At 33.4% G+C, this 26,207-nt stretch overlaps 1 protein-coding gene and 1 long non-coding RNA gene across 4 annotated transcripts; both read left to right on the forward strand.

The window, feature by feature from the left end:
• Nucleotides 1–8,748: 8,748 nt before the first annotated feature.
• LOC122597453 lies at nt 8,749–12,113 on the forward strand. Its single transcript, XR_006323431.1, has 3 exons — nt 8,749–8,942; nt 11,001–11,176; nt 12,072–12,113. It is a non-coding gene; the product is annotated as an uncharacterized LOC122597453 (long non-coding RNA).
• An 809-nt stretch (nt 12,114–12,922) lies between these two features.
• Nucleotides 12,923–26,113, forward strand: LOC122600522 (pollen receptor-like kinase 4). Of its 3 annotated transcripts, XR_006324062.1 has the most exons (5): nt 12,927–14,582; nt 16,718–16,820; nt 16,906–16,974; nt 18,013–18,052; nt 24,224–24,258. XR_006324062.1 is itself a non-coding variant. In XM_043773254.1 (3 exons), exons 1-3 carry the CDS (start codon nt 22,855–22,857, stop codon nt 25,928–25,930), a joined length of 1,908 nt encoding a protein of 635 aa, XP_043629189.1. In that variant the 5' UTR covers nt 22,738–22,854; the 3' UTR covers nt 25,931–26,113. The 3 variants fall into 3 exon arrangements, 1 of the variants encoding a protein (XP_043629189.1); XR_006324063.1 differs by lacking the exon at nt 24,224–24,258 and having other exon boundaries at nt 12,923–14,582; nt 16,921–16,974; nt 18,013–18,207; XM_043773254.1 differs by lacking the exons at nt 12,927–14,582; nt 16,718–16,820; nt 16,906–16,974; nt 18,013–18,052 and adding exons at nt 22,738–23,515; nt 25,278–26,113 and having other exon boundaries at nt 24,224–24,817.
• Nucleotides 26,114–26,207: the final 94 nt, after the last annotated feature.

Below are 26,207 nucleotides of genomic sequence, written 5' to 3' on the forward strand. Positions count from 1 at the left end.
TTGTTGAAAGAAAACGGTATTAATTAAGTGAAAACTTTGGTGCTTAGGTGTATATATATTATTAATCATATAAGGTATAAATATTAATATTGTCATTTAATAAAAATGAAATAATTAAATTTGATCTAATGGTTTTAAATCAAACATTAAATCTATTTAAGGGTTGCTATCTATTTCGTAACTAGTCTTCAATTCGTATTCAAAGAGCAGACATTCAAGGCCGTATATCTAGAATGTGTCACATAAATACATTGTTGAAAGACAACGATATTAATTAAGTGAAAACTTTGGTGCTTAGGCGTATATATATTATTATTCTTACTATTTACGGTTGAGATATTCTAGGTGTACATATTATTATTATTACTAATTAAGTTAGTAATTTAAAGGATACTATAATAAATAAGAAGAGCATATATTTAAATTATATAAAGTATAAGTATTAATATTGTTACTGTTAAAAGATAAAATAATTAAACATGATCTAATGGTACTAAATCAAAGATGAAATCTATCCAAGGGTCTTTATTTGTTTAAGAAAATAAATTTAAGACCTTGTCACTATATATAACTAAGAACGGATATATTTTTGATTATGTGACAATTCTTTTTGTTTGTTACCTTGGATTTTAGCTTAGGTGTTACTTTTTGGTTTTTTAGCCCTTTTTAAAATAAGATAGTTCTCCATTATCTAACTAAATATAAATATATTATCTATCATCTACTATCTATTATTAATTAATTAATTAATATATCTTTAAATATAAATTAATTACTACTTTTTTAAATACAAATCTTTATTTTATTATATCAATGTTAACTTCACCTTCATTTTAAATTATTTTTTCAATATATTTTAAAAACATAATTGTTATTTAATCAAAGTGTTAACTTTCATGGATAGAAATTATTTTTGTTTAGGATTAAAAATACGATTTTACAAGTAGCTGATACAACCTACGTGTTGTTTACATATTTTTGATAAGCATTTAAATTTATTTATATATGATGTAACTATCTTTAATAAAAAAGTTTACATTTGACGATATTGTTACTATAATATTGTAGTTGTATAATTTTAAATTTAAAAAATGTATTTCCTCCGTTCCATTAAACTTATCCACCTTAAATTTTCAAAGTCAAAATTTACGAACTTTGACAATAAATATTTCTATTTTTGTGACATGATAGTTGATGAAAGTTATACCAATGAAACACAAATCTAAAACACAATTAATCCATATAATTTTTATCAAATATTATATAACACAAACAAAAATAATTAAAGTCAAAGTTCGTAAAGTTTGACTTTAAAAATTTTAAAGTGAACACTTTTAATGGAACGGATGGAGTACTATTTATTTCTATTACAACAACATATTTACCATGCAACACATAAGTTTAATTTTAACAACTATATTAATGTTAATGTATATAATATAATTGTAAATAATTTTTAATTAAGTTATTATACAATACAGTTACAATATGAAACATGAATATATATTGGTTCATTACGTTTACACTGATCGAACTATCTATGGCTTCCTATGTAATCTCTTAATAATATATTATTATTGAGATGTTATTATTTATGGTATATTAATATAATTAAAAGGGGTATATATTGACAAAATATATAAAGTATAAGTATTATTATTGTCATTAATTAAAGATGAAAAAATTAAATTTGATATAATGGCTCTAAATCAAAGATAAAATCCATTTAAGGTTTCTTGTTTGTTTAAGAATAAATTTACCACCTTGTTATATATATTGGTAGATATATATATATATAGAAAAGTGAGTATGGGGCTGTTATGCACCCAACTTGGGTTAAAAACCCTTGACATCCCAATATTTTAATATTTTGAATAAATGTTTGGCCCCCTGTGATTTTTATGATTTAAAAAAATGTATGTGAAAGATTTTTCACCCAACTTAAGTGAGTAATTATTATAATTGTTATAAATAAAAACTAAATAAATACTTAAAATGTGTAAATAAAAAAAAATTAAATAAAGAATCTTCATTGAATTACTAAATCCTTAGTTAAAAAAGGCATAAAAATAACATAATTCTGATAATTTTATAATAGCATCACAATGTTCTAGTGGAATACGTTAAACATCAAGGAGTTCGAATAACAATATATGTTATTATTATATTATATGTTATTTATATATTAATTAACTATGGTATTTAATAAATTAAGAAAGGTATATTTTGACAAATCATATAAAATATAAGTATTAGTATTGTCATTAATAAAAGTTGAAATAATTAAATTTGATCTAAAGATTCTAAATCAAAGTTGGAATTCATCAAAGGGTTTCTATTTGTTTAATAATGAATTTAGTACCTTGTTTTATATATATCTATATCTATATCTATATCTCTAATAAAACAATAGTTATCCTAGCTTTTTAAAGTCATCCAACTTAACTTAAAACTATCTTTAGATTTTACCACATAAGATAAATCCTATGTGTCATCTTTATGAATTTTTCTCATTTAATATATACTACATTCCTTTTTTGTTACAATATCAATAAAATAAAATCACATATTATGAATAAAATAATCAACTTTTAATTTGTTTCTAAATAAATAATTGCTAGCACCATTTTTCTTATATATAAGTTTGTTAATTACTAACATATAGAAGCGTCTATATCAATATGTGTTTTATACTAAATCAATATAACAAGTTTATTTCACAAAATTGTTGTTGCTAATTGTTTGTATGTATTCTAATATTTTGTTTGTCCACTCATTTTTGCAATGGATTTGACTATTAAGAAAATTTTGAATATTTGATTTTTAAATATTTTCAGTTATTTTATATGATTTTTTTATCGAAACGTTGCTTATTAGAGATTTTATTGATTCAATATTAAAAGTTTTGAAAATATAATCCAAGAGCCGCGCATCGTGCGGGGTAAAAATCCTTATATATATATATATTGGTAGATATGTATAGCGGAAGAAACAAAAGGATTTGCTTCTTGACCAAGTGACTAGGCAATACACATGTAACTTTTGATCAGATATCATGATGACGTGGCACTTAACGACTGACTAACGTTGAAAACTAACGACATTACCTTTATTGATACATTTTTAGAAATGAAATCCTTTTAATTGATAAAAACTAAATAGGTGAAAATAGGTTACTTTTTATTTGTTTTTTCCCAAAAAAAAAAACATTAACTTTTAAATAGTAGGTAAGAAATAAAATTGTTGTTTAACGTTTTAATAGACAACGAGAGCAATTACCCGCGCGTTGTGGCGGTAGTAGTGAGCATGATAAGTCATAGAGTATGATAGGTCATAGTAGTTGGTATGTCATAGAGTGTCATATCCAAATCTTAGCCGTACGGGCTCTGACCTCGGATTTAAAAATTCGTCGAAAGTATATCGAATGACATCTCTAATGAAAGAGCATGAAATTTTAAGAACACCCATATAATTTTTATAATTTATTGATGTACGGTTATTGAGATAAATTTTTTTTGAAAGAATTAGAGGAATAAAATGATTTATGGAGGAGAGAGAAAGTAGTATGCATTGATGTATGGTATATCATGCATTATCATGTGTACCTTGTTGAAATTGAATGTTGAAAGTTGAAAAGTGAATTTGCTTTATAATATAGTATAGATTACACTAAAACACAGTTGTTATAATAATTTATTAACCAGTTACAACTCTTGATTTTCTCAATTCAAATTTGACTTTTAATATATAAATAAATAAATTTATAGATATATATGTCGACTACTTATGTCCTTAGATAAAAATTAGGTTATTAAAAGTATTAAAAATTTATAGTATTAATCTATACTCCCTTAATAAGCAAACTACCCCACCCCTCTTTTAACACATCTACCTTTAAAATGTTTTTTATGTCCTCCTAATTTACACTACCCTATTTTTTCTCCATCATGCTTATTACACACACATACGTTCATCCGATTTCCGATTTTCTCTCCCTCCCCCTTCTCTGATTTTCTCCCACCATAAACACCATCCACCACCGCCCCAAATACCACCATCCATCGCCGCACTCCACCTTCTATGTACGTTATCCCCCCATAAACACCATCCACCACCGCCCCAAAAACCACCATCAAACCACCATCCACCGCCGTCGGCTTGTTTTTTTTTTTTTCTTTTTCATCGCCGCCGCCCCACAAACCACCATCAAACCACTGACATTTTTTTCTTATTCCCCGTTGCATCGCGCGAGTACAACGTTAGTCTTAAACTACATTGTTCACGTGTATCTAAGATAAATCAATTCCCATCCAAATGTATAATACTAATAATTTAGATTGGATAATTATCAACTATAAAAAATAAATATTTAATATCTAATAAAAAATAGGGATCAGTTTCCTGAAATGTAACTATCTTTGACCGAATGTTTATAGTAGGAAAAAACTAAAGTTATGTGTATTGTATGTAAACAACTTGAAAAAATGTTTATTGTATGTAAAAAAACATACGTGACAACCATATACAGGTGCCACTTGTCATATTTTAATTGGTTGAAACGAAATTCTTACACACAATAAACATTATTTCAAAGTTGTTTACATACAATATACACAACTTTAGTTATTTCCTACGATACACATTCGTTCAAAGTTTCTTACATTCGAGGAAACTAATCCCTAAAAAAAAATACACAATATGAACTATAAAAATTTCAATCACAATAAAAACTACAAATCTCTATCCTAAATCCAACACTAAATTCTACTTTATGAAATACAGACATTTAAACTAATAACTTATTAGCCAATTAAATCGTTCAATTTCATCAAATTGAATCTTGCTTATGTCATTATTTAATTTAATTATAAAATTAAAATTTTTAATAAATATTATCCAAATATATTATTATATTAGTATTTATATTAATATTTATATAAAAAGTCTCATTAATTTACATTTTTTTCATCAATAATTTATACTTTTTAGCACTGAACTCTTAATTGTATATATTTTTAATCATTAACTTGATCAGAAAAGTTTTTAATCATTTAATTAATTATAAATAACTTCAACATATGAAATATTATCAAAAAAGAATTATTTCAAAAGATTAAATACAATTATCTGTTCAATGTTCTAGAAATATATTCTTTTAAATTTGTTTTTTACTTACAGTTTTTTACACTTAAATTTATATATTTTGATATTCATCTTATCATTAAAATGTTATAAACAATCCAGGCAATCACATCTCTTGATTTTTTCAAATTTTTAATTTTGAGTTTTCTTGACTTTTTATTATATAAATAAATACAGATTTGCACTTATAAATATCAATGTCTATTACACGACTAATGATAAATATTAACTTATAAGAAAATATCATAAATTGATACCTATAAATGGCGTACATACAATATTGATAATAACGTTCAAATTAATAATATATTGGATTAGATTTTTATAAATTATATATATTAATTTTTAATATTAAAATAATATGAACTCTAAATACCTATCCCAAACACAATAAAAGATGACAATATACAACATCGTTATTCGAAACATAATAAGAATCACATAACATGGGACGGTCACAGAACAAAGAACGATTTACAACAGAGAGTTACTTATATATTAAATTCAAATTAATATGAACATTATTCAAGATTCATTATATCTCTCAATAAAAAAGGTACACAATTTTCTCTATTAGTTTTGCGTATTAATGTTTAAAGTTACAATTGTCACTCAAATCAAGAATTTATAATTGTTATCAAAGAATATGAATAATCCTAATCGTTATCTATATATCACAGGACATGTGATAGAAAATAAATCTATTCATGTTATGAACCCGCGTCATGATCAAAGACATATATTTGAATGTCAAGTACATGATTACAAATATGTTTATATGTTAATTCTTAATTATCTTTCATAATAATATCACATTATTATTACAACTGGTTTATAAACATGGTATAATAGCTAAATCATTGTAACACATGCCTTGTGAAATGACTATGGAAAACAATTCTATTAATATGTCTCAGCTAATAATGACAGTGACGAACCTGTAATTATTGTATTACAACTTGCAAAGTATAACATTTAGAACCGTATATCTTCAAAATTATAAATTTTTATGACTTAAATGTATGAACATCTAACATTGAGAAAATCGTAAGTCTCGTATACAGTGTTGGACGTGTCTAAAATCTAGTAATAGAGTATAGATATGTATAAATCAATTATAGTTAAAATAGTTGAATTAATTTTAATCCGCTGCAACCGCCATAAGATTCAACCGTGTGCTTATACGTAACGCGATATCCCCCGCCACCGCCATAAACAATTAACGGTCATCTAATCACACATCCCCTCTTTCACCTTCTTAAATAGTATGTTAGAATCTCAAACCCTAAATTATTGAATTCGCAATTAACTCGTCAGATTATCTATTTCCTCTCTCTATCTTTCGTTTTCTGGAAATTCAGATCTATTAAAATACCACCGGTATCATATGAGTGAGGAGCAGATTAAATAGACTCCGTACAATACATATCTAGCAAGCAAGAAGAGGAAGAAGACTTAATCACTAATTTCCTGAAAAAAAATTTCTTTCTTCTTATATATGTTCAATCTCAATTTTTAACCCCAAACCCTAAGTTTATTAAATTCCCAATTAACTCGTCAGATCCTCTCTTTTTTTTTTTTTTCTGGAAATTTATATCTATTAAAATACCACCAATAAGATATGTGTGAGGAGCAGAAGATGGGGCAAGAAATAGACTCCAGCAACGTTTGGAAGTATCATCGGTACGCTCATCATATCTATCTATCTATCCATCTATCTATCTATTTGTTATCTTTATTTAACATCCGAATGATTATTTCTTTATTTAACTCATTATCATTAACATATTATTACGTATTTTTTGACATCTATTTCAAGTAGGTTTAATTAATATGATCATATAATCTTGGTAGAATCACTCACTTAACATCACTGCTGCCCTCTTGAATTTTTGTTTACATATTTTGGCAAGTCCTATTTTAATTAAAGTTATTTTGGCAAGTCCTGTTTTATTTGAAAACGTGATACTTTAGATTCATTCAAGAACCCATATATATGATACACACCTGTTTCACATTCTCTGAAACGATCACTCTGATGACGCAATATGCATTCTTAAGAAGAGGTATTTCTGTTTTTGGTTAAATTGGTTTTGGTATTCGCTAACGATTTTCGTTTTTTGACTTTCCATATTTTTGTCTATTATGAATCTGGGGTTACGTGTTTTCGATCTTTTTTGCAGTTCTCGCTACTTCAACACTTAAACACTTGTTTCAGTTTCTCTTGTACTTTGAGGCTTGTACTTGAGAGTCGATCTTGTGTATCTACGTTGTTGTTGTAGTGAGGATTGCTTTACTTTTGACTTTCCCCCACTTTTGTGATTTGATATACTAAACAATAAGATTACATATATTTTAAAAAACCGCAGACAGTTTTGCATTCTCTAACTACTTCAACACTTAAACACTCGTTTCAACTTCTCTTGTACTTTGAGTCTTGTACTTGTGGGGTTGATTGTGATCAGTGTGTATTTAGATTGCGGGGTTTGCATCTGTTTTACTAATGGGGATTGATTTTACATGTTTTGTAGAGTTTTCAGTTGCTTTTGTATTTTCCATCCACCAGTACCCGAAACACTTGTTTCAACTTCTCTTGTGCTTTGAGGCTTGTACTTGAGGGGTTGATCGTGTGTATGCGGGTTCTTGTACCGGGATTTGCTTTAGCTTCTGACTTCCTCTACTTAATGTGTTTTTTTCTGTTTTTATTAATTGGTTTTATATGTTTTTATAATGTTCAATTGCTTTTGTATACCCCACTACTAGAACACCCGGACAGTCGTTTCAGCTTCTCTCGTACTTTGAGGCTTGTACTTGACCGCTGATCGTTTGTTTGTAGGTTCTTGTAAAGGAGAGTGCTTTAGCTTTTGACATTTTCTACTTTATGTGGTTTTGACTTTTTTAATATTGATGTTACATATGTTTTTGAGTTGTTCAATTGCTTTTGTGTTCGCATACTTGAGCACCTAGACAGTTGTTTCAACTTTTCTTGTACTTTGAGGCTTGTACATGAGAATTGATCATCTGTATGTAGGTTGTTTCTTGTAATGTGGATTGCATATGCGTTCGACTTCTCCTAAATTGTCTGATTTTTACATTTTTAATATTGGTGTTACATTACTAAAGTTTTCATTTGCTTTTGAAATCCCCTTCTAGAAGTATCTATGTAGTCAGTTAATTGTCTTGCAAAAAGCTGACTAGAGATGTACAACTCGATATCCTATAGAACTAGCTTTAAAACAAGTCTGATTTGCATATGTAATGAGGCAAGTTCTTTTTTCTGTGGTTTGCACTTGTATTTGTGATCAACATTGATAAAATGACTAGAAATACACTCTTTGATATCATATGTACTTAGCCTTAAAACTAGAACAAATCAAAAAACTAACGAGGCAAGCTCTATTTTTAGTCGTATACACTTGAACATGTGATCCGCATCAATAAAATGACATAGACTGTTTTATATTATATGGATTTAGCTTTAAAATTACTTTCTCTCTTTTTTTAGTCGTATACACTTGAACATGTGATCCGCATGTATTTTTAGTCGTATACGCTGCTACTGATATATATATTTTTGTTACTAATTTATCTCTTTGCGAGGTCTCTGTAAGAGTGCATGAACGGGAAACCATGGAGAGGTTGGCTGTTTTCATATGAGGAATAGGGTCAGTCAGCTGTCTCTTTGTGATGATGGTCCAGAAAATACAGGATGGTGAACACAGTGTTGAGTTGTTCATTTATTCGGCTGTGCTCATTCAAGAAACATCATGAGTTCAAGATCTAGATATCATCGTGATTCGGTACGCTCACCATATTTATCTTTCGATTTGTTATCTTTACAACATTGGATTGATTTTTTTCTTAATTCAACTCAATATCATCACTGTGAAGAATATTTTGAGATCTACTTCAAATAGGTGTAGTATGATCATAATGTTGGTAGAATTATCCACCTAACATCATCACTGCAGGCTTCTTAAATATTTATTTGGATATTTTTTCGGTAGGAATTACTAATGTCTTATGCTTCATATTTACCAAGTATTACTAGTACTGTAGATATATAATATAATATAAATAAAATAGTAGTAGTTATTTTGGCAAGTCCTATTTTTATTTGAAAACGTGATACCTTACGTTCAAGAACCCATAATTTTTAACTATGGGAACGCTTACATACCTGTTTCATATTCTCTGAAATGTGCACTTTGACAAAGCAAGATGCATTCTTATGAGGGGTATTTCTGTGTATTTTTTGTTTGGTTTTGGTATTCACCAATGATATTCGCTGTTTGACTTTTCATATTTCCGTCTATTATGAATCTGGGGTTACATATAATTTTCATTTTCAATCTTTTTTGCAGTTCTCACTACTAGAACACTTAAACACTCGTTTCAATTTCTGTCGTACTTGGCTTGTGCTTGAGAGTTGATCTTGTGTATCTAGGTTGTTGTTGTAGCGAGAATTGCTTTACTTTTGACTTTCCCCACTTTTGTGGTTTTTCCCCACTTTTTGTGATTCGATATTATATTTTAAAAAATCCCAGACTGTTTTTTTTTCTCTAACTACTTCAACACTTTAAACACTCGTTTCAACTTCTCTTGTACTTTGAGGCTTGTACTTGCAGGGTTGATCGTGTGTATTTAGATTGTTGTTGTGGTGGTGTTTGCAACTTTGCATCTCCTTTTGATTTCCTTTTTTTTAATAAGGTTTTGATGTTTACTAATGGGGATTGATTTTACATATTTTGTAGAGTTTTCAGTTGCTTTTGTATTTTCCATCCACTAGTACCCGAACACTTGTTTCAACTTCTCTTGTGCTTTGAGGCTTGTACTTGAGGGGTTGATCGTGTGTATGTGGGTTCTTGTACCGGGAATTGCTTTAGCTTCTGACTTCCTCTACTTAATGTGTTTTTTACGTTTTCTATTCATTTGTTTTATGTGTATAAAATGTTCAATTGCTTTTGTATACCCTACTACTAGAACACCCGGACAGTCGTTTCAGCTTCTCTCGTACTTTGAGGCTTGTACTTGAGCGTTGATCGTATGTTTGTAGGTTCTTGTAATGGAGACTGCTTTAGCTTTTGACATTTTTTACTTTATGTGGTTCTAATATTGAGGTTACACATGTTTTTGAGTTGTTGAATTGCTTTTGTGTTCACATACTTGAGCACCTAGACATTTGTTTCAACTTTTCTTGTACTTTGAGGCTTGTACTCGAGAATTGATTATCTGTATGTAGGTTGTTTCTCGTGATGTGGATTGCATATGCGTTTGACTTCTCCTCAATTGTCTGATTTTACATTTTTATTTTTCGTATTGCATTACTAAAATTTTCATTTGCTTTTGAGATCCCCTTCTAGAAGAATCTATGTAGTCAGTTAGTTGTCTTCCAAAAAGTTGACTAGAGATGTATAACTCGATAGAAGTAGCTTTAAAACAAGTCTGATTCAAATATGTAATGAGGCAAGTTCTTTTTTCTGTGGTTTGCAATTTTGCACTTGTATTTGTGATAACATCGATAAAATGACTAGAAATACACTGTTTGATATCATATGTTCTTAGCTTTAAAACCAGATCGAATTAAAAAGCTAATGAGACAAGCTCTTTTTTAGTCATATACACTTGAACATGTTATCCACATCAATAAAATGACATAGACTGTTTTATATCATATGGATTTAGCTATAAAATAGGACGATTTAAAAAAGTTAATAAAGGAATGCCAATTTAGGCCAGATGGATTTCACACACCAGTGACTGGGTTGTTACTTACAAATTCATGATCATAATACTCGAGCTGCTACTGATATAGATGTTTTTGTTACTGATCTTTCTCTTGTTGAGGTCCCTCTAAGAGTGCATGGATGGGAAACTATGGAGAGGTTGGCTGTTTCCAAGTGAGGAATAGGGTCTGTCAGCTGTCTCTTTGTGATGATGGTCCTGAAAATACATCTTCAAGAAACATCTTCAGTTCAAGAGTGCTCATTCAAGAAACATCTTCAGTTCAATATCCAGATATCATCGTGATTCGGTATGCTCACCATATCTATCCATCTATTTGTTATTTTTACAACATTTGAATGATTATTTCTGAATTTAACTCAATATCATTAACATATTATTGAGTATTCTTGTGAAGTGTTTTTTAAGATCTATATCAAATTGTTTTAATATGATCATAATGTCAGTAGAATCATTCACTTAACATCACTGGTGGCCTCTTAAATATTTATTTGGTAGGAATAGCTAATGTCTTATGCTCTGTATTTACCTAGTATTACTAGTACTGTTAGATTTATAATATAATAATAATAGTTATTTTGGCAAGTCCTATGTTATTTGAAAACTTGATACCTTACATTGAAGAACCCATAATTCTAAAATGCGTACACACCTGTTTCACATTCTCTGAAAGGAGCAATTTGATGACGCAAGATGCATTCTTAAGAAGGGGTAATTCTGTTTATTTTTGTTTATTTGGTTTTGGTAATCACTAATGATTTTTGTGTTTTGAGTTTCCATTTTTTTAAAACCGTGTGCTTATATGTAACGCGATATCCCCCGCCACCGCCATAAACAATTAACGGTCATCTAATCACACATCCCCTCTTTCATCTTCTTAAATATGTTAGAATCTCAATTTTTAGTCCCAAACCCTAAATTATTGAATTCGCAATTAACTCGTCAGATTATCTATTTCCTCTCTCCTTTTTTCGTTTTCTGGAAATTCAGATCTATTAAAATACCACCAATAACATATGAGTGAGGAGCAGATTACAAATAGACTCCGTACATCGCAAGAAGACTCAATCACTTCAACAGCATTTGGAATTTCTTTAAAAAATAATAAATTCTTATTATATATGTTCAATCCCAATTTTTAGTCCGAAACCCTAATTTTATTAAATTCCCAATTAACTTGTCAGATCGCAAGAAGACTCAATCACTACAACATCGAAGATCCAGAGATCAACGTGATTCGGTACGCTCACCATATCTATCTATCTATACCTATCTATTTATTTGTTATCTTTACAACATCCGAATGATTAATTCTGAATTTTACTCAATATCATTAACATATTATTAAGTAGGACATTCTTGTGAAGAATCTATTTTAATCAGGTTTAATTTATATGATCATAATGTTGGGTAAAATCATCCGCTTAACATCCCTGGCGCCTTCTTAAAAATTTATTTGGATATTTTTCGGTAGGAATTTCTAGAACTGTAGATGTATAATATAATAAAAGTTATTTTATTTGAAAACGTGATACCTGATTCATATTCTTTGAAACAAGCCCTTTGACAACACAAGATGCATTCTTAGGAAGGGGTATTTCTGTTTATTTTCGTTTTCTTTGTCTATTATGAATCTGGGGTTACATATAAATTTCAAGTTTTCAACCTTTTTTGCAGCTCTCACTACTAGAACACTTAAAACACTCGTTTCAATTTCTCTTCTACTTTGAGGCTTGTACTTGAGAGTTGATCTTGTGTATCTAGGTGGTTGTTGTGGTGGGGTTTGCAACTTTGCATCTGCTTTTAATTTCCCTTTTTTTTATGTGGTTTTGATGTTTTACTAATGGGGAGTGATTTTACATATTTTGTAGAGTTTTCAGTTGCTTTTGTATTTTCCATCCACTAGTACCCGAACACTTGTTTCAACTTCTCTTGTGCTTTGAGGCTTGTACTTGAGGGGTTGATCGTGTGTATGCGGGTTCTTGTACTTGGAATTTCTTTAGCTTCTGACTTCCTCTACTTAATGTGCTTCTTCCATTTTCTATTAATTGGTTTGATATGTTTTTAAAATGTTCAATTGCTTTTGTATACCCCACTACTAGAACACCCGGGCATTCGTTTCAGCTTAGGCATGAGCATATGGACCGGAAACCCGAAGCCCGACCAAGACCCGACCGAGACCGACCCGGACCGGTCCGACCGAGCCACAATCGGTCCGGTCTTCGGTCTTTCCTGCAAAACCCGGAAAATGCCGGTCCAGGACCGAAACCCGACTTTGACTGTGGGCTTAAGTATTTAATGGGTTTATTATGGGCTTTAGTCTTCATTTGAGTCCAAAACTCCAACTTGCAGCCTCCTGTCCAACATACAAAAAGAGTCCAACATCCAAAAAAAGTCCAATACTCCAAAAATGAGCCCAACAAAGCCACACAAGTCCAACATCTCAAGCCCATCTCTCATTTTCGGTCCAACCCTACATAGACCGGGACCGACCCGAGGAAACCCGGGACCGAACCGGACCGACCGAGCTTGTTTCGGTCCGGTCTTCGGTTTGAGTTTTTATGCCATTTCGGTCTTCGGTCCACATCGGTCCGGTCCGGTCCGGTCTTTTGACCGTGCTCATGCCAATTCATCTTCTCTTGTACTTTGAGGCTTGTACTTGACCGTTGATCGGTTGTCTGTAGGTTCTTGTAGTGGAGACTGCTTTAGCTTTTGACATTTTCTACTTTATGTGGTTTTGATGTCTCTAATATTGAGGTTACATAATGTCTTTGAGTTGTTCAATTGCTTTTGTGTTCGCATACTTGAGCACCTAGACAGTTGTTTCAACTTTTGTTGTACTTTGAGGCTTGTACTCGAGGGTTGATCATCTGTATGTAGGTTGTACTTGTAATGTGGATTGCATCTGCGTTTGACTTCTCCTCAGTTGTCTGATTTTTACGTTTTTATTATCGGGGTTGCATTACTAATGTTTTCATTTACTTTTGAAATGCCCTACTAGAAGTATCTATGTAATCAGTTAGTTGTCTTGCAAAAAGCTGACTAGAGATGTTCAACTCGATAGAACTAGCTTTAAAAACAAGTCTGATTCGAATATGGATGAGGCAAGTTCTTTTTTCTGTGGTTTGCACTTGTATTTGTGATCAACAAAGATAAAATGACTAGAAATACACTGTTTGATCTCATATCTTGTTTATTTAGCTTTAAAACTAGAGTGGATCAAAAAGCTAATGAGGCAAGCTCTATTTTTTTAGTCGTATACACTTGAACATGTGATCCGCATAAAATAAAATGACATAGACTGTTTTATAACATATGTATTTAGCTTTAAAACTAGGTCGATTAAAAACAGTTAATAATGGATCATCCAATTTAGGCACATGGCACAATATGAATTTCACGCACGGTGACTGGTTATTACTTACTAATGCATGATCATAATGCTTGGGCTGCTACTGATATAGATGTTTTTGTTACTGATCTTTTTCTTTGTGAGGTCCCTGTAAGAGTCTCTGGACGGGAAACTATGGGGAGATGTTAGCTGTTTTCATTTGAGGAGTAGGGTTTGTCAGCTGTCTCTTTCTGATGATGGTCCAGAAAATACAGGATGGTCAACATGGTGTTAAGTTTATTGATTCGGCTATGCTCATTTAAGAAACATCTTCAGTTCAAAATCCAGATATCATCGTGATTCGGTAAGCTCATCATACCTACCTACCTACCTACCTACCTACCTACCTACCTACCTACCTACCTACCTACCTACCTACCTACCTACCTACCTACCTACCTACCTACCTACCTACCTACCTACCTACCTACCTACCTACCTACCTACCTACCTACCTACCTACCTACCTACCTACCTACCTACCTACCTACCTACCTACCTACCTACCTACCTACCTACCTACCTACCTACCTACCTACCTACCTACCTACCTACCTACCTACCTACCTACCTACCTACCTACCTACCTACCTACCTACCTACCTACCTACCTACCTACCTACCTACCTACCTACCTACCTACCTACCTACCTACCTACCTACCTACCTACCTACCTACCTACCTACCTACCTACCTACCTACCTACCTACCTACCTACCTACCTACCTACCTACCTACCTACCTACCTACCTACCTACCTACCTACCTACCTACCTACCTACCTACCTACCTACCTACCTACCTACCTACCTACCTACCTACCTACCTACCTACCTACCTACCTACCTACCTACCTACCTACCTACCTACCTACCTACCTACCTACCTACCTACCTACCTACCTACCTACCTACCTACCTACCTACCTACCTACCTACCTACCTACCTACCTACCTACCTACCTACCTACCTACCTACCTACCTACCTACCTACCTACCTACCTACCTACCTACCTACCTACCTACCTACCTACCTACCTACCTACCTACCTACCTACCTACCTACCTACCTACCTACCTACCTACCTACCTACCTACCTACCTACCTACCTACCTACCTACCTACCTACCTACCTACCTACCTACCTACCTACCTACCTACCTACCTACCTACCTACCTACCTACCTACTACCTACCTACCTACCTACCTACCTACCTACCTACCTACCTACTACCTACCTACCTACCTACCTACCTACCTACCTACCTACCTACCTACCTACCTACCTACCTACCTACCTACCTACCTACCTACCTACCTACCTACCTACCTACCTACCTACCTACCTACCTACCTACCTACCTACCTACCTACTACCTACCTACCTACCTACCTACCTACCTACCTACCTACCTACCTACCTACCTACCTACCTACCTACCTACCTACCTACCTACCTACCTACCTACCTACCTACCTACCTACCTACCTACCTACCTACCTACCTACCTACCTACCTACCTACCTACCTACCTACCTACCTACCTACCTACCTACCTACCTACCTACCTACCTACTACCTACCTACCTACCTACCTACCTACCTACCTACCTACCTACTACCTACCTACCTACCTACCTACCTACCTACCTACCTACCTACCTACCTACCTACTACCTACCTACCTACCTACCTACCTACCTACCTACCTACCTACCTACCTACCTACCTACCTACCTACCTACCTACCTACCTACCTACCTACCTACCTACCTACCTACCTACCTACCTACCTACCTACCTACTTTACTTCATCCAAATGATTTTTTCTTAATTTAACTCAGTATCATAAACATATTATTAAGTATTCTTGTGAAGATTTTTTTGAGATCTTTCTCAAATAGGTTTAATTACTATGATCATAATGTTTATGCAAATCTTAAATTTTTATTTGGATATTTTTCGGTAGGAATGGCTAATGTCTTATGCTCTGTATTTACCAAGCATTACTAGTACTGTAGATATATAAATAATCAAAGTTATTTTGGCAAGTCCTATTTTATTTGAAAACGTGATACCTTACATTCAAGAACCCATAATTTTCAAACGCTTACACACCTGTTTCACATTCTCTGAAAGGAGCAATTCAAGGAAGCAAGATAAATTCTTAAGAAAGGGTATATCTGGGTACATCTTCAAGACTTTTTTTTCCCCATCATTTGGGTGTCTGGTTTTGTTTGCATGCATCTGTTGTTGCTTTGCTATTATTTTTTATGTTTTAGTTCCTCATTGAGATTAATAATAATATGCATGTATATGAGCTCATCTTTAAAACTTTTTGCTGATAACATTTAAAGCATTCTGCATTTCTTTTTGTTAAATCTGTGGTATGTTGGTTTATTCGATTATCACATTGTCTGTATCTATGCTTTCAGAGAACTTATTTGTTTCCAAGGGGGTGATAAAAATAGCTGATTTTGGTCTTGCTCGTGAGATTAAATCCCAACCATCATACACCGAGTATGTTTCAACACGCTGGTGAGTGTTCTTTAATTCAACGTTGTCATGATACTCCAACTTTATGTCTATTTATAATTCCATGCTTCATGTCTTCTAATTACAGAAATGGGATTTTTAGATATTGATCCCCAGAGGCACTTCTCCTAGTCGCCAAAATATGGCTCTGCAGTTGGTAAGTTGCACTTATTGTATAGTGACACTTCCTAAGATGTATCAGGTTGTGAAGTTAATGTGTTAATCACATCTCGATCACAGACTTATGGGCAATGGGTTTAATCATGGTTGAATTATTTACTCTCCGTCACTTTTGCCTGGTTTACAGTATATATGGTCTCCCCCCTCTAAATAGATGTCATGGATCTCCTCAAGAAAGATTTACCAGTATTAGGTGAACTTAAATTGTGTTTGGATGCACATTTTGCTGACAATAGTATGATACTTAGCAATCAGAATATCATATTTAGGTGTAGTAGTCGCCAAAACAGGCTCTGGAAAGCTGTGTTTGTATGCGGTTGCTATTTAAAGTTGTAATAATCAGGTGTTTGGCGATTTAATGTATTTACTAGGTGGGTAGATTATTAGACCAAGTAACACAATTGTGGAAATAGGAGATGTTTTGTTTAATAGGAGTTAAAGAGTAAAGTAGGTATAAAAAGGGCATATATATAGGTAACTTTAAAATACCCTTACATTAACTAGCTTTGCCACTACCAATTCAATTTAGAAGAGTTGGTTAACTGTCCATCCTTTAACTATACTGTCCGTGGTTAGAATCTTGGATTTTACATGTTTTTATAACATGATCATTGTGCCGTTTAAACTTTAAAAAGAAAAGAAAAAAAGTTTTTCTTTTCAAAGTTGGTACAAAAAGGACACATATAGGTAACCACTGTTTGGATTGGTACTTTTTTTCAAACTTAGTATCATCAGATACTCAAAAGTGGGATCTGTTTATCCAAACCCCAAATATCGATTCTTACGCCTCAAGTAGTAATAATCAGTTTCGAATGTAGATGTAAACACTCTTTGCTAGCTTTCTCTAGTGTTTCATCCTGCATATAAATCTGAAACTGTCAACAGATTTGGCTATGTTGCGTGTTTTAGTTAGTGTTGATGATGTCATATAACTTTAATGGTGTTCACCGTCTCTATTCTTTTCATGTCGTTTTGGGGGAATGTGGTAACTGAATTTTGCTGTGCTCTTCTACAGTGAAGCGGATGAAGTTTATAAAATCTGCAGTGTTCCAGAGGTTAGTTTGTTCTGTTCCTTACATCATAATGTTCTGTGACTTGTGTCAGTTGTCAGTTGCCACTATAGAGAATTTGGAAATTAGAGAAGAAATATCAAATCACTTATCCAGATGTATTATCATTAATATTCATGTATTTATACAAGTTTGACTGACCTTTGACTCGATTAACTGCCACTAACAAACCATTCAAAATAGTAACAGAAACACCCCCTCCCTTATTGGTATATTAGGAATAAATGGAATATGTGTGGGTGGTTTCAACTCCAAACAAAGCTTTATAAGGAGACATCTTTAATGGTTGAATGCCAAGAAGTATTGTACCACCATTTAGCTAAGGGAATCCATTCGACCGAATCAGTTGGAGTATCAATGCAAATTGCTTTTAAATATGCATGCAAGAATCTATTCAATACTTCAATTTGCCTATCTGACTGAGGGTGATAAGCAGAAGACATGGCCAGTATATATACCCTGCAGTCTCATAAACTCTTCCCAAAATTACTGACAAAAATTGGATCCGTATCTGAAACAATAGTGTTTGGAGCATCACGAACTTTGAACACATTATTCATGAAGGCCTTAGCAACTGTAGCAGCCGAAAATGGATGACTTAAAAGAATGAAATGGCCAAATTTAGTTATCTGTCCACCACCACAAAAATGTTGTCTTTTCCTTGGATTTTTGGCAGGCAAAATCCATAGAGATGTCAGTAAATATGGACTGAGGAACTGGTAGTGGCTGCAATAATCCAATTCATTTTTGGATCTTTGGTAAATTCCACATTCTTTTACAAATTTCTTGTCTTCTTTAGTACAACTCTTTCAATAAAATAAGTCAGAATTTCTGTGTATCACTCCTGAATGACCACCCACTACAAAAGCATGAAACAATTAGATAATATCATTCCTTAATTCAAGTACCATGCCAATCACCAATTTACCCTTCTTGTCACAACAATTGACCATCTCATCACCTATTTCTAACAACTCCTTCCTGCTCCAAAACTTCCAATACCTTTTTAATCTCAATATTTTGTTGCCAAAAAGCTTCAATTCTATCCAACAATAAAGGATCCATTGTACTAATCCCCATCTGTAACAAAGAAAGCCCTTGTACCCTAGATAGTTTATGAGCCACCACTATTGGAGTCAAGTTACTCATACAGTACAAAATTTGAAGATGAAAAACAAACTCAAGAAATACTTAAGTCTTTGTTTCTGAAGCTGAGTCAGCTTGGAAAGCTCTAAGATGAGCTTCATCAGAAGATGGTATCTCTTAAGCTGCAACAAAAGAAGAGCAAGCACTTGGTCTAAATCAAAGATGAAGAACAAGGATAGAAGGCCAAGCTCATGGGTAGAAATCAATTTGGAAGGTATATTTACCGGAGTATTGCAAGTGCTCCAGAGTAGTTATAACTTTATATATATATATCATCAATCAACTAGATAAGCATCAGAACGGACATTCTAGAAGTGTCAGTTGTTGATTGTAAACATTCTATGAGGTGTCCATTGTATTGTTGTTGCACGATCAACCTTGGTAAGCAAGTAGGCTACAAAAAGGACAATGTCACTATCACCGGCTACTAATCAAGCAGAGGCCATTAGATCGAGACGCGTGGAAAGAAATGGATGACATCCAAGCAGTACGATATATTCTCACCATTTCAACTCATTTGGAAATCTAGCAAAAAGCTCCAACGGGCTACTTTGGGACTCGTATTTAACCCACCAAAACACACCCGTTTTAAGTGAGTCTTATTTCTTTTGAAAGGCCAAATCACATGCTAACCTTACCTATTTTTAGATCTTACCGAAACAATACACACAAGAAACTATAGCCGCTTGAAAACAACAAAAATTGCATTTTGTTAAGACCAGATCCGGTCTTGCCTACTAATTTCTTACTTTTTCTTATTTTTGGGGGTTTGTTGCCTTTACACGGTAAAACCCGATCTGAATATGACAATTTTGTTGTTTTCACTTTTTATCAACATAGACATAAGCATGTTTATGATTACATTCGCACACGATAGATTATGACCTTTTAAACTCATTTGGAAATCTAGCAAAAAAGCTCCAACGGGCTACATTGGGACTCGTATTTGACCCACCAAAACACACCGGTTTTAAGTGAGTCTTATTTGTTTTGAAAGGCCAAATCACATGCTAACATTACCTGTTTTTAGATCTTACTGAAACAATATACACAAGAAGTTATAGCCACTTGTAAACCATAAAAATTGCATTTCTTTAAGACCAGGTCCGGTCTTGCTTACTAATTTCTTACTTTTTCTTATTTTGGGGGGTTTGTTGTCTTTACACGGTAAGACCCGTCGGAAAATGACAATTTTGTTGTTTTCACTCTTTATCAACATAGACATAAGCATGTTTATGATTACATACGTACACGATAGATTATGACCTTTTAAACTCATTTGCAAATCTAGCAAAAAGCTCCAACGGGCTACTTTGGGACTCGTATTTGACCCACCAAAACATACCCGTTTTAAGTGAGTCTTATTTGTTTTGAAAGGCCAAATCACATGCTAACGTTACCTATTTTTAGATCTTACCGAAACAATATACACAAGAAGTTATAGCCACTTTGAAAACAGCAAAAATTGCATTTCTTTAAGACCAGATCCGGTTTTACTTACTGATTTCATACTCTTTCTTATTTTTGGGGGTTTGTTGCCTTTACACGGTAAGACGCGATCGGAAAATGACAATTTTGTTGTTTTCACTCTTTATCAACATATACATAAGCATGTTTATGATTACATACGTATACCATAGATTCCAACCTTTTAAACTCATTTGGAAATCTAGCAAAAAGCTCTAACGGGCTACTTTGGTACTCGTATTTGACCCATCAAAACACACCCGTTTTAAGTGAAAGGCCTAATCACATGCTAAAATTACCTATTTTTAGATGTTACCGAAACAATATACCCAAGAAGTTATAGCCACTTGAAAACCGCAAATATTGCATTTTCTTTAAGACCAGAACTAGTCTTACTCACTAATTTCTTACTTTTTCTTATTTTTGTGGGTTTGTTGTCTTTACACGGTAAAACCAGTTCTAGTCTTACTTACTAATTTCTTACATGTTCTATAAAAATAAAAGATGGATTTATTTAAATAAAATTATTAGAGTGTATGTAAACATATAGAAATGTGTAACCTCATAAACAACTTTACTATATAGAAGAGTAAGATGATTAAAATTGTTTATAAATGTATAGAAAACATATAAGTTATAATTATTCCCTTTTGATTTGTAAACTGTTAATCACCGTGACTTTTAGTTGTTTTGTTACATAACGAGAAAGCGCGAAAATGTTGTTTTAACTTAAGTTGAGTTTATTTTTTATATACTCTATATATAGTTCTTTGAGGGTGGACGGGGGACGTAGGGGAACAAGGTGGTAACCAACGGGTGACCGGGTGGAACACCACCCCGCCCTATTAGTACTATGGGTGGGGAGCATAGTGGTGATGGTGGTGCCTGGTTTCTTCCCCACCCTCTCACCTTATTTGTTTATCTTTTTCTTGGTTTTTTGTTTTCTTTTAAGTGTGGAGAGATGAAGAAAGAATGAAGAAGTGAAAAAAAGTTGGGAAGCACTTCACCCACCTTGATATTCACATTTTTTTTATTGTAATAGTGTTAATTATTTTGTGCTCTTAACATTTTACTTTTTCACGAAAATTTATGTTAGTTTTTCAATTAAAGCTTGCTTTTTTATATTGAGATTTTGTTGAATTATGCGTTAGAAATTTGTGTTAGCTCGTGAATGCATGAGACAAAAACCTAGTATATATGTGTATACTTTATATATATAGGGGAAAGATAATTTGAGACCAACTAAAAAAAGTCCAAAAAATGACCATTGATTTTCGTAAGTTACACACCACCATCATCATCTACTACGATATACAAGACTTTTTTTGTAAAAACACTAAGACTTTCCGGCGACGGACCCACCAGAAAATCATGTGTAAGTTAACTAAGTTAACTTAAGTTAACTTACACATGATTTTCTGGTGGGTCCGTCGCCGGAAAGTCTTAGTGTTTTTACAAAAAATTCTTGTATATCGTAGTAGATGATGATGGTGTACAAAAATCAATGGTCTTAGTTGGTCCTAAAATAAGAGGTGATCTCAAAATATCTCACCCCTATATATATATATATATATATGGATAGTTAACATCATCCTACTAGAGATCGATGCTAACTATATATGCTAGTGACAAGGAGGTAACATCAAGCAATAAAGCTTCATATGAACATTACAACCGACCAGCACATCCGCACATAACAGTTGAGCTATGCATTGGTAACGACTCAAATGAGCAGAAACCAAACAAAAACATTTATATGTGATCACGAGCCTTGACACACATTAAAACACAAAATCATCCCAAATAAATGACTTGTTTCACATCACAATGTCAAACAAGACGATATCAACCAACAGTTGTTACACCATTCTACAAACAAATTGATATTCCCTGTCAGAAGATCGCGATTTTGTTGGTTTTCTTTTTGTATAATAGACAACTACGAACTCCTTGACACTTGGACATGAAACAAACTGGCATATATGTATATAAACATTCTTTCTTTAGCCGGCTCTTACCTACAGCTAATAGTCTAAATGACTTTGTCAATCTCACCATCACAAATGTCTTTATCTCCACTTCCCACAATATTTCTCCTTCCCCCTTCATTTCATTCTTTTTGTCTCTCTATCTCCAATCTCCGTCACGGGCTGCTGCATTGACCCAAACCCAATATGGGTTCCAAAAAAGGACCGTATTGGTGTATGCTGCTCATTTTTTACGTATCACTTCCGCTTACCTTTGTGTTATCCGATACCAATGAAATCACAAAGCTCATCAAGTTCAAGGAGTCGCTTGTGAATGCTGAAGCACTAAACGATTGGGTACAAAATGTCGAGCCGTGTAACCTTGATAAAGCTAATTGGACAGGGGTAATATGTAGAAAAGATGGAAGTGTGTTTGGGTTACAGCTCGAGAACATGGGTTTAAGCGGGTTGATAGACATGGACACGCTGGCTGAGTTACCTCACATTCGAACCTTGAGTTTTGCCAACAACACCTTTGGAGGCACGATGCCAGATGTGAGTAAAGTTCGTCTGTTACGAGGCATATATCTATCCAAAAATAACTTTTCAGGGATGATTAGGGACGATATGTTTGTGGGGATGAGTTCAATGAGGAGAGTTGAGCTCCAGAACAACAAATTTACTGGACGAATTCCAGGATCGCTTACGGGTTTGAGTATTCTTGTTAAGCTGCAAATTCAAGATAACCAGTTTGAAGGAGAGATTCCGGATTTTAAGCAGGAAAACTTGAAAGTGAATTTTGCTAATAACAGACTTTCAGGTCCGATACCTCCTGGACTCAGAAACCAGGATCCGAGCTCATTTGCAGGTAAAAATTGAGTAATACAATTTTACCCGTTCTATATGTAACGTAAAATGTAATCTAGATCATTTTAAAGTTCATTTTTATCTTAGTCTTGAATTGTTTTAGAAAGATGCATCAACTTTTAATTATGTATAAAAAAAAAATCAAAACTATAACTTTAAAAATATATATAAATACTCTCCTTAACCTCAAAGAAATTAGGAATAATTTTATATTCTAAATTGCAAAAAGAAAATCAAAGCAAACATAAAGTTATGACTTAAGACTAAATCTAAAAGCTTTGAAAGTGGAAAGCACGTCGCACATATATACCAATATTTGACTTAAAAATTAAAATAGCAATACGTGAGGGAACTTTAAATATGTACTAAATCTTAATATTATAACCACTTAATCTACATATTTATATTAAAAAAATACAGGAACAAATTTATATTAAATTTTAACAGTGTTAAAAACCACCAATTTTCACTTTTTAATTAAGACGAACAAAATTGCTACATCCTCTTAACAAATCATCCAAATTGATCCTCCTAAACAAAATGATGAAACTTAACAGCTTATTTTCTCTTTTAATCTTTTCCGCTAAATATTTCATGTGTCGTAATCTTGTTGCACAGAATATTTTGAAAGAATATATCAATGCTCTAATAAAAATACTTGGAATGTGTTTACAAACTTGATTGGATGATCTATATTCGGGTGATGCAGGTAACAGTGTATGTGGTCTACTGGTAACCAACCCTTGTAAAATCTCCCGGAAGAAACATACTCAAAAGCCATTAATAGTCACAATAGCCATCATTGGAGCTATAGCAATCATATTAGCCTCGATACTCATCCTTCGGACCAAGAGAAGACCAGAAAATGAATATAAAAACCACCAAACAAAAACGCTAAACAAGAACAATCCTTACAGAACCAGCACAAAGGAAATGCAGACGAATAGTGATGAAGAAGAGACCTATAAACGGCCTCAAAACGGAGGGAAGCTTCAGTTTGTGAGGAGTGACAGGGGACGATTCGAGTTACAAGACCTTTTACGAGCTTCTGCTGAAGTTTTGGGTGGTGGGAGTTTTGGGTCATCATACAAGGCGGCGTTATTGGATGGTCCAGCAGTGGTGGTTAAGAGGTTTAAGGAGATGAATAATGTGAGAAAAGAAGAGTTTTATGTTCATATGACAAGGCTTGGAAGATTTTCACACCCTAATTTGCTTCCTCTGGTGGCCTTCTATTACAAGAAAGATGAGAAGCTTTTGATCACAGATTTTGCAGAAAATGGCAGCTTGGCTAGTCACCTTCATGGTATGTTAGTTAAGGTACAGTTGGAAATGCAATATGGACGGGTTGGGTAAAAACATATTCAGAACATATACTTTAGTTTCAATAAGGTCGAAATAGAATTATTTATCTAATATTTCAAGAATTTTAGGAACCCTTAGTGTATTAAGTAGAGCATCTTCAAAAGAAACATAGAATAGTGTGTTAAGCATGGTTGCAAAGGTTATGACAATAATCTAAAAAATTAACAACATAACTTGGCTCACTTTGTGATGAAAATAAACTTCAGGTGCCATTCGACCCATTTTAGCTAATATTGACCTATATTATAGATAAAACATAACCTGACCCGGGCAATTTGATCCTAATTACAACCTCCAGCTAAATGGTTCAGGTTCAATCTATAAGGCTTGAAATTGAGTCCATAACTTAATCTATATATGTGACGTGACTGGAGCGGTTAATCTTGTTATGCAACTTACAGGTAAACGAAAGCCTAATGAGCCAGGGTTAGACTGGCCAACTCGGCTAAACATAATCAAGGGTGTAACACAGGGTCTTGACTATCTCTACAAGCAGCTTTCACACCTATCAATACCTCATGGTCACCTAAAATCATCCAACGTGCTTCTCGACAAAGCTTTTAATCCACTTCTGGCAGATTACGCTCTGGTTCCAGTTGTCAACAGGCACCATGCCCGAGACTTTATGGTTGCTTACAAGTCACCTGAATTCACTTACCATGATCGGATCACGAACAAGACAGACGTCTGGTGCCTTGGGATTCTTATTCTGGAAATGCTGACAGGGAAGTTTCCAGCAAATTACCTTAAACAAGGGAAAGGGGGTAGCTCAGATTTGGAGACATGGGTCAACTCGGTGGTCCGGGAAGAGTGGACTGGTGAAGTGTTTGATAAAGATATGAAAGGGACGAGGAACAGTGAGGGTGAGATGTTTAAGCTTTTGAAGATTGGGATGTCTTGTTGCGAGTGGAATATCGAGAGGAGGTGGGATTTAAAGATGGCTGTGGAGAAGATCGGAGAACTAAAGGAGAAGGGCAGTGACGAGGAATCCTCGTCTTGTGTAAGTGACGAAAGTGGTTCTTCAAGAGCAATGACTGATAACGAATTTTCTTGACTTTTCTTTTTCCAAGTCGGTGGTTAACCCGAAAGCTTAAAATTTTTCAGATGGACTGTATTTCCTAAATGTTTGTTGTAATTTATAACATCAACTTGGTTATGATTTCTTTTAGCCATGAATGTGCTAAAAGAGGTGTATTGGTACTAGAGGTTGTAAATCTAACCCATTTACTTCTGAGCATGTCAATCCGGGTTGTCTTTTATATCCAAGAGGTCAAAGTAGAAAGGTTCTATAGAAGGGAACATGTTAAATGTCTTGAAATTCCATTTTCCAT

This window comes from Erigeron canadensis, chromosome 1, assembly GCF_010389155.1.
Source record: "Erigeron canadensis isolate Cc75 chromosome 1, C_canadensis_v1, whole genome shotgun sequence".
NCBI lineage: Eukaryota > Viridiplantae > Streptophyta > Magnoliopsida > Asterales > Asteraceae > Erigeron > Erigeron canadensis.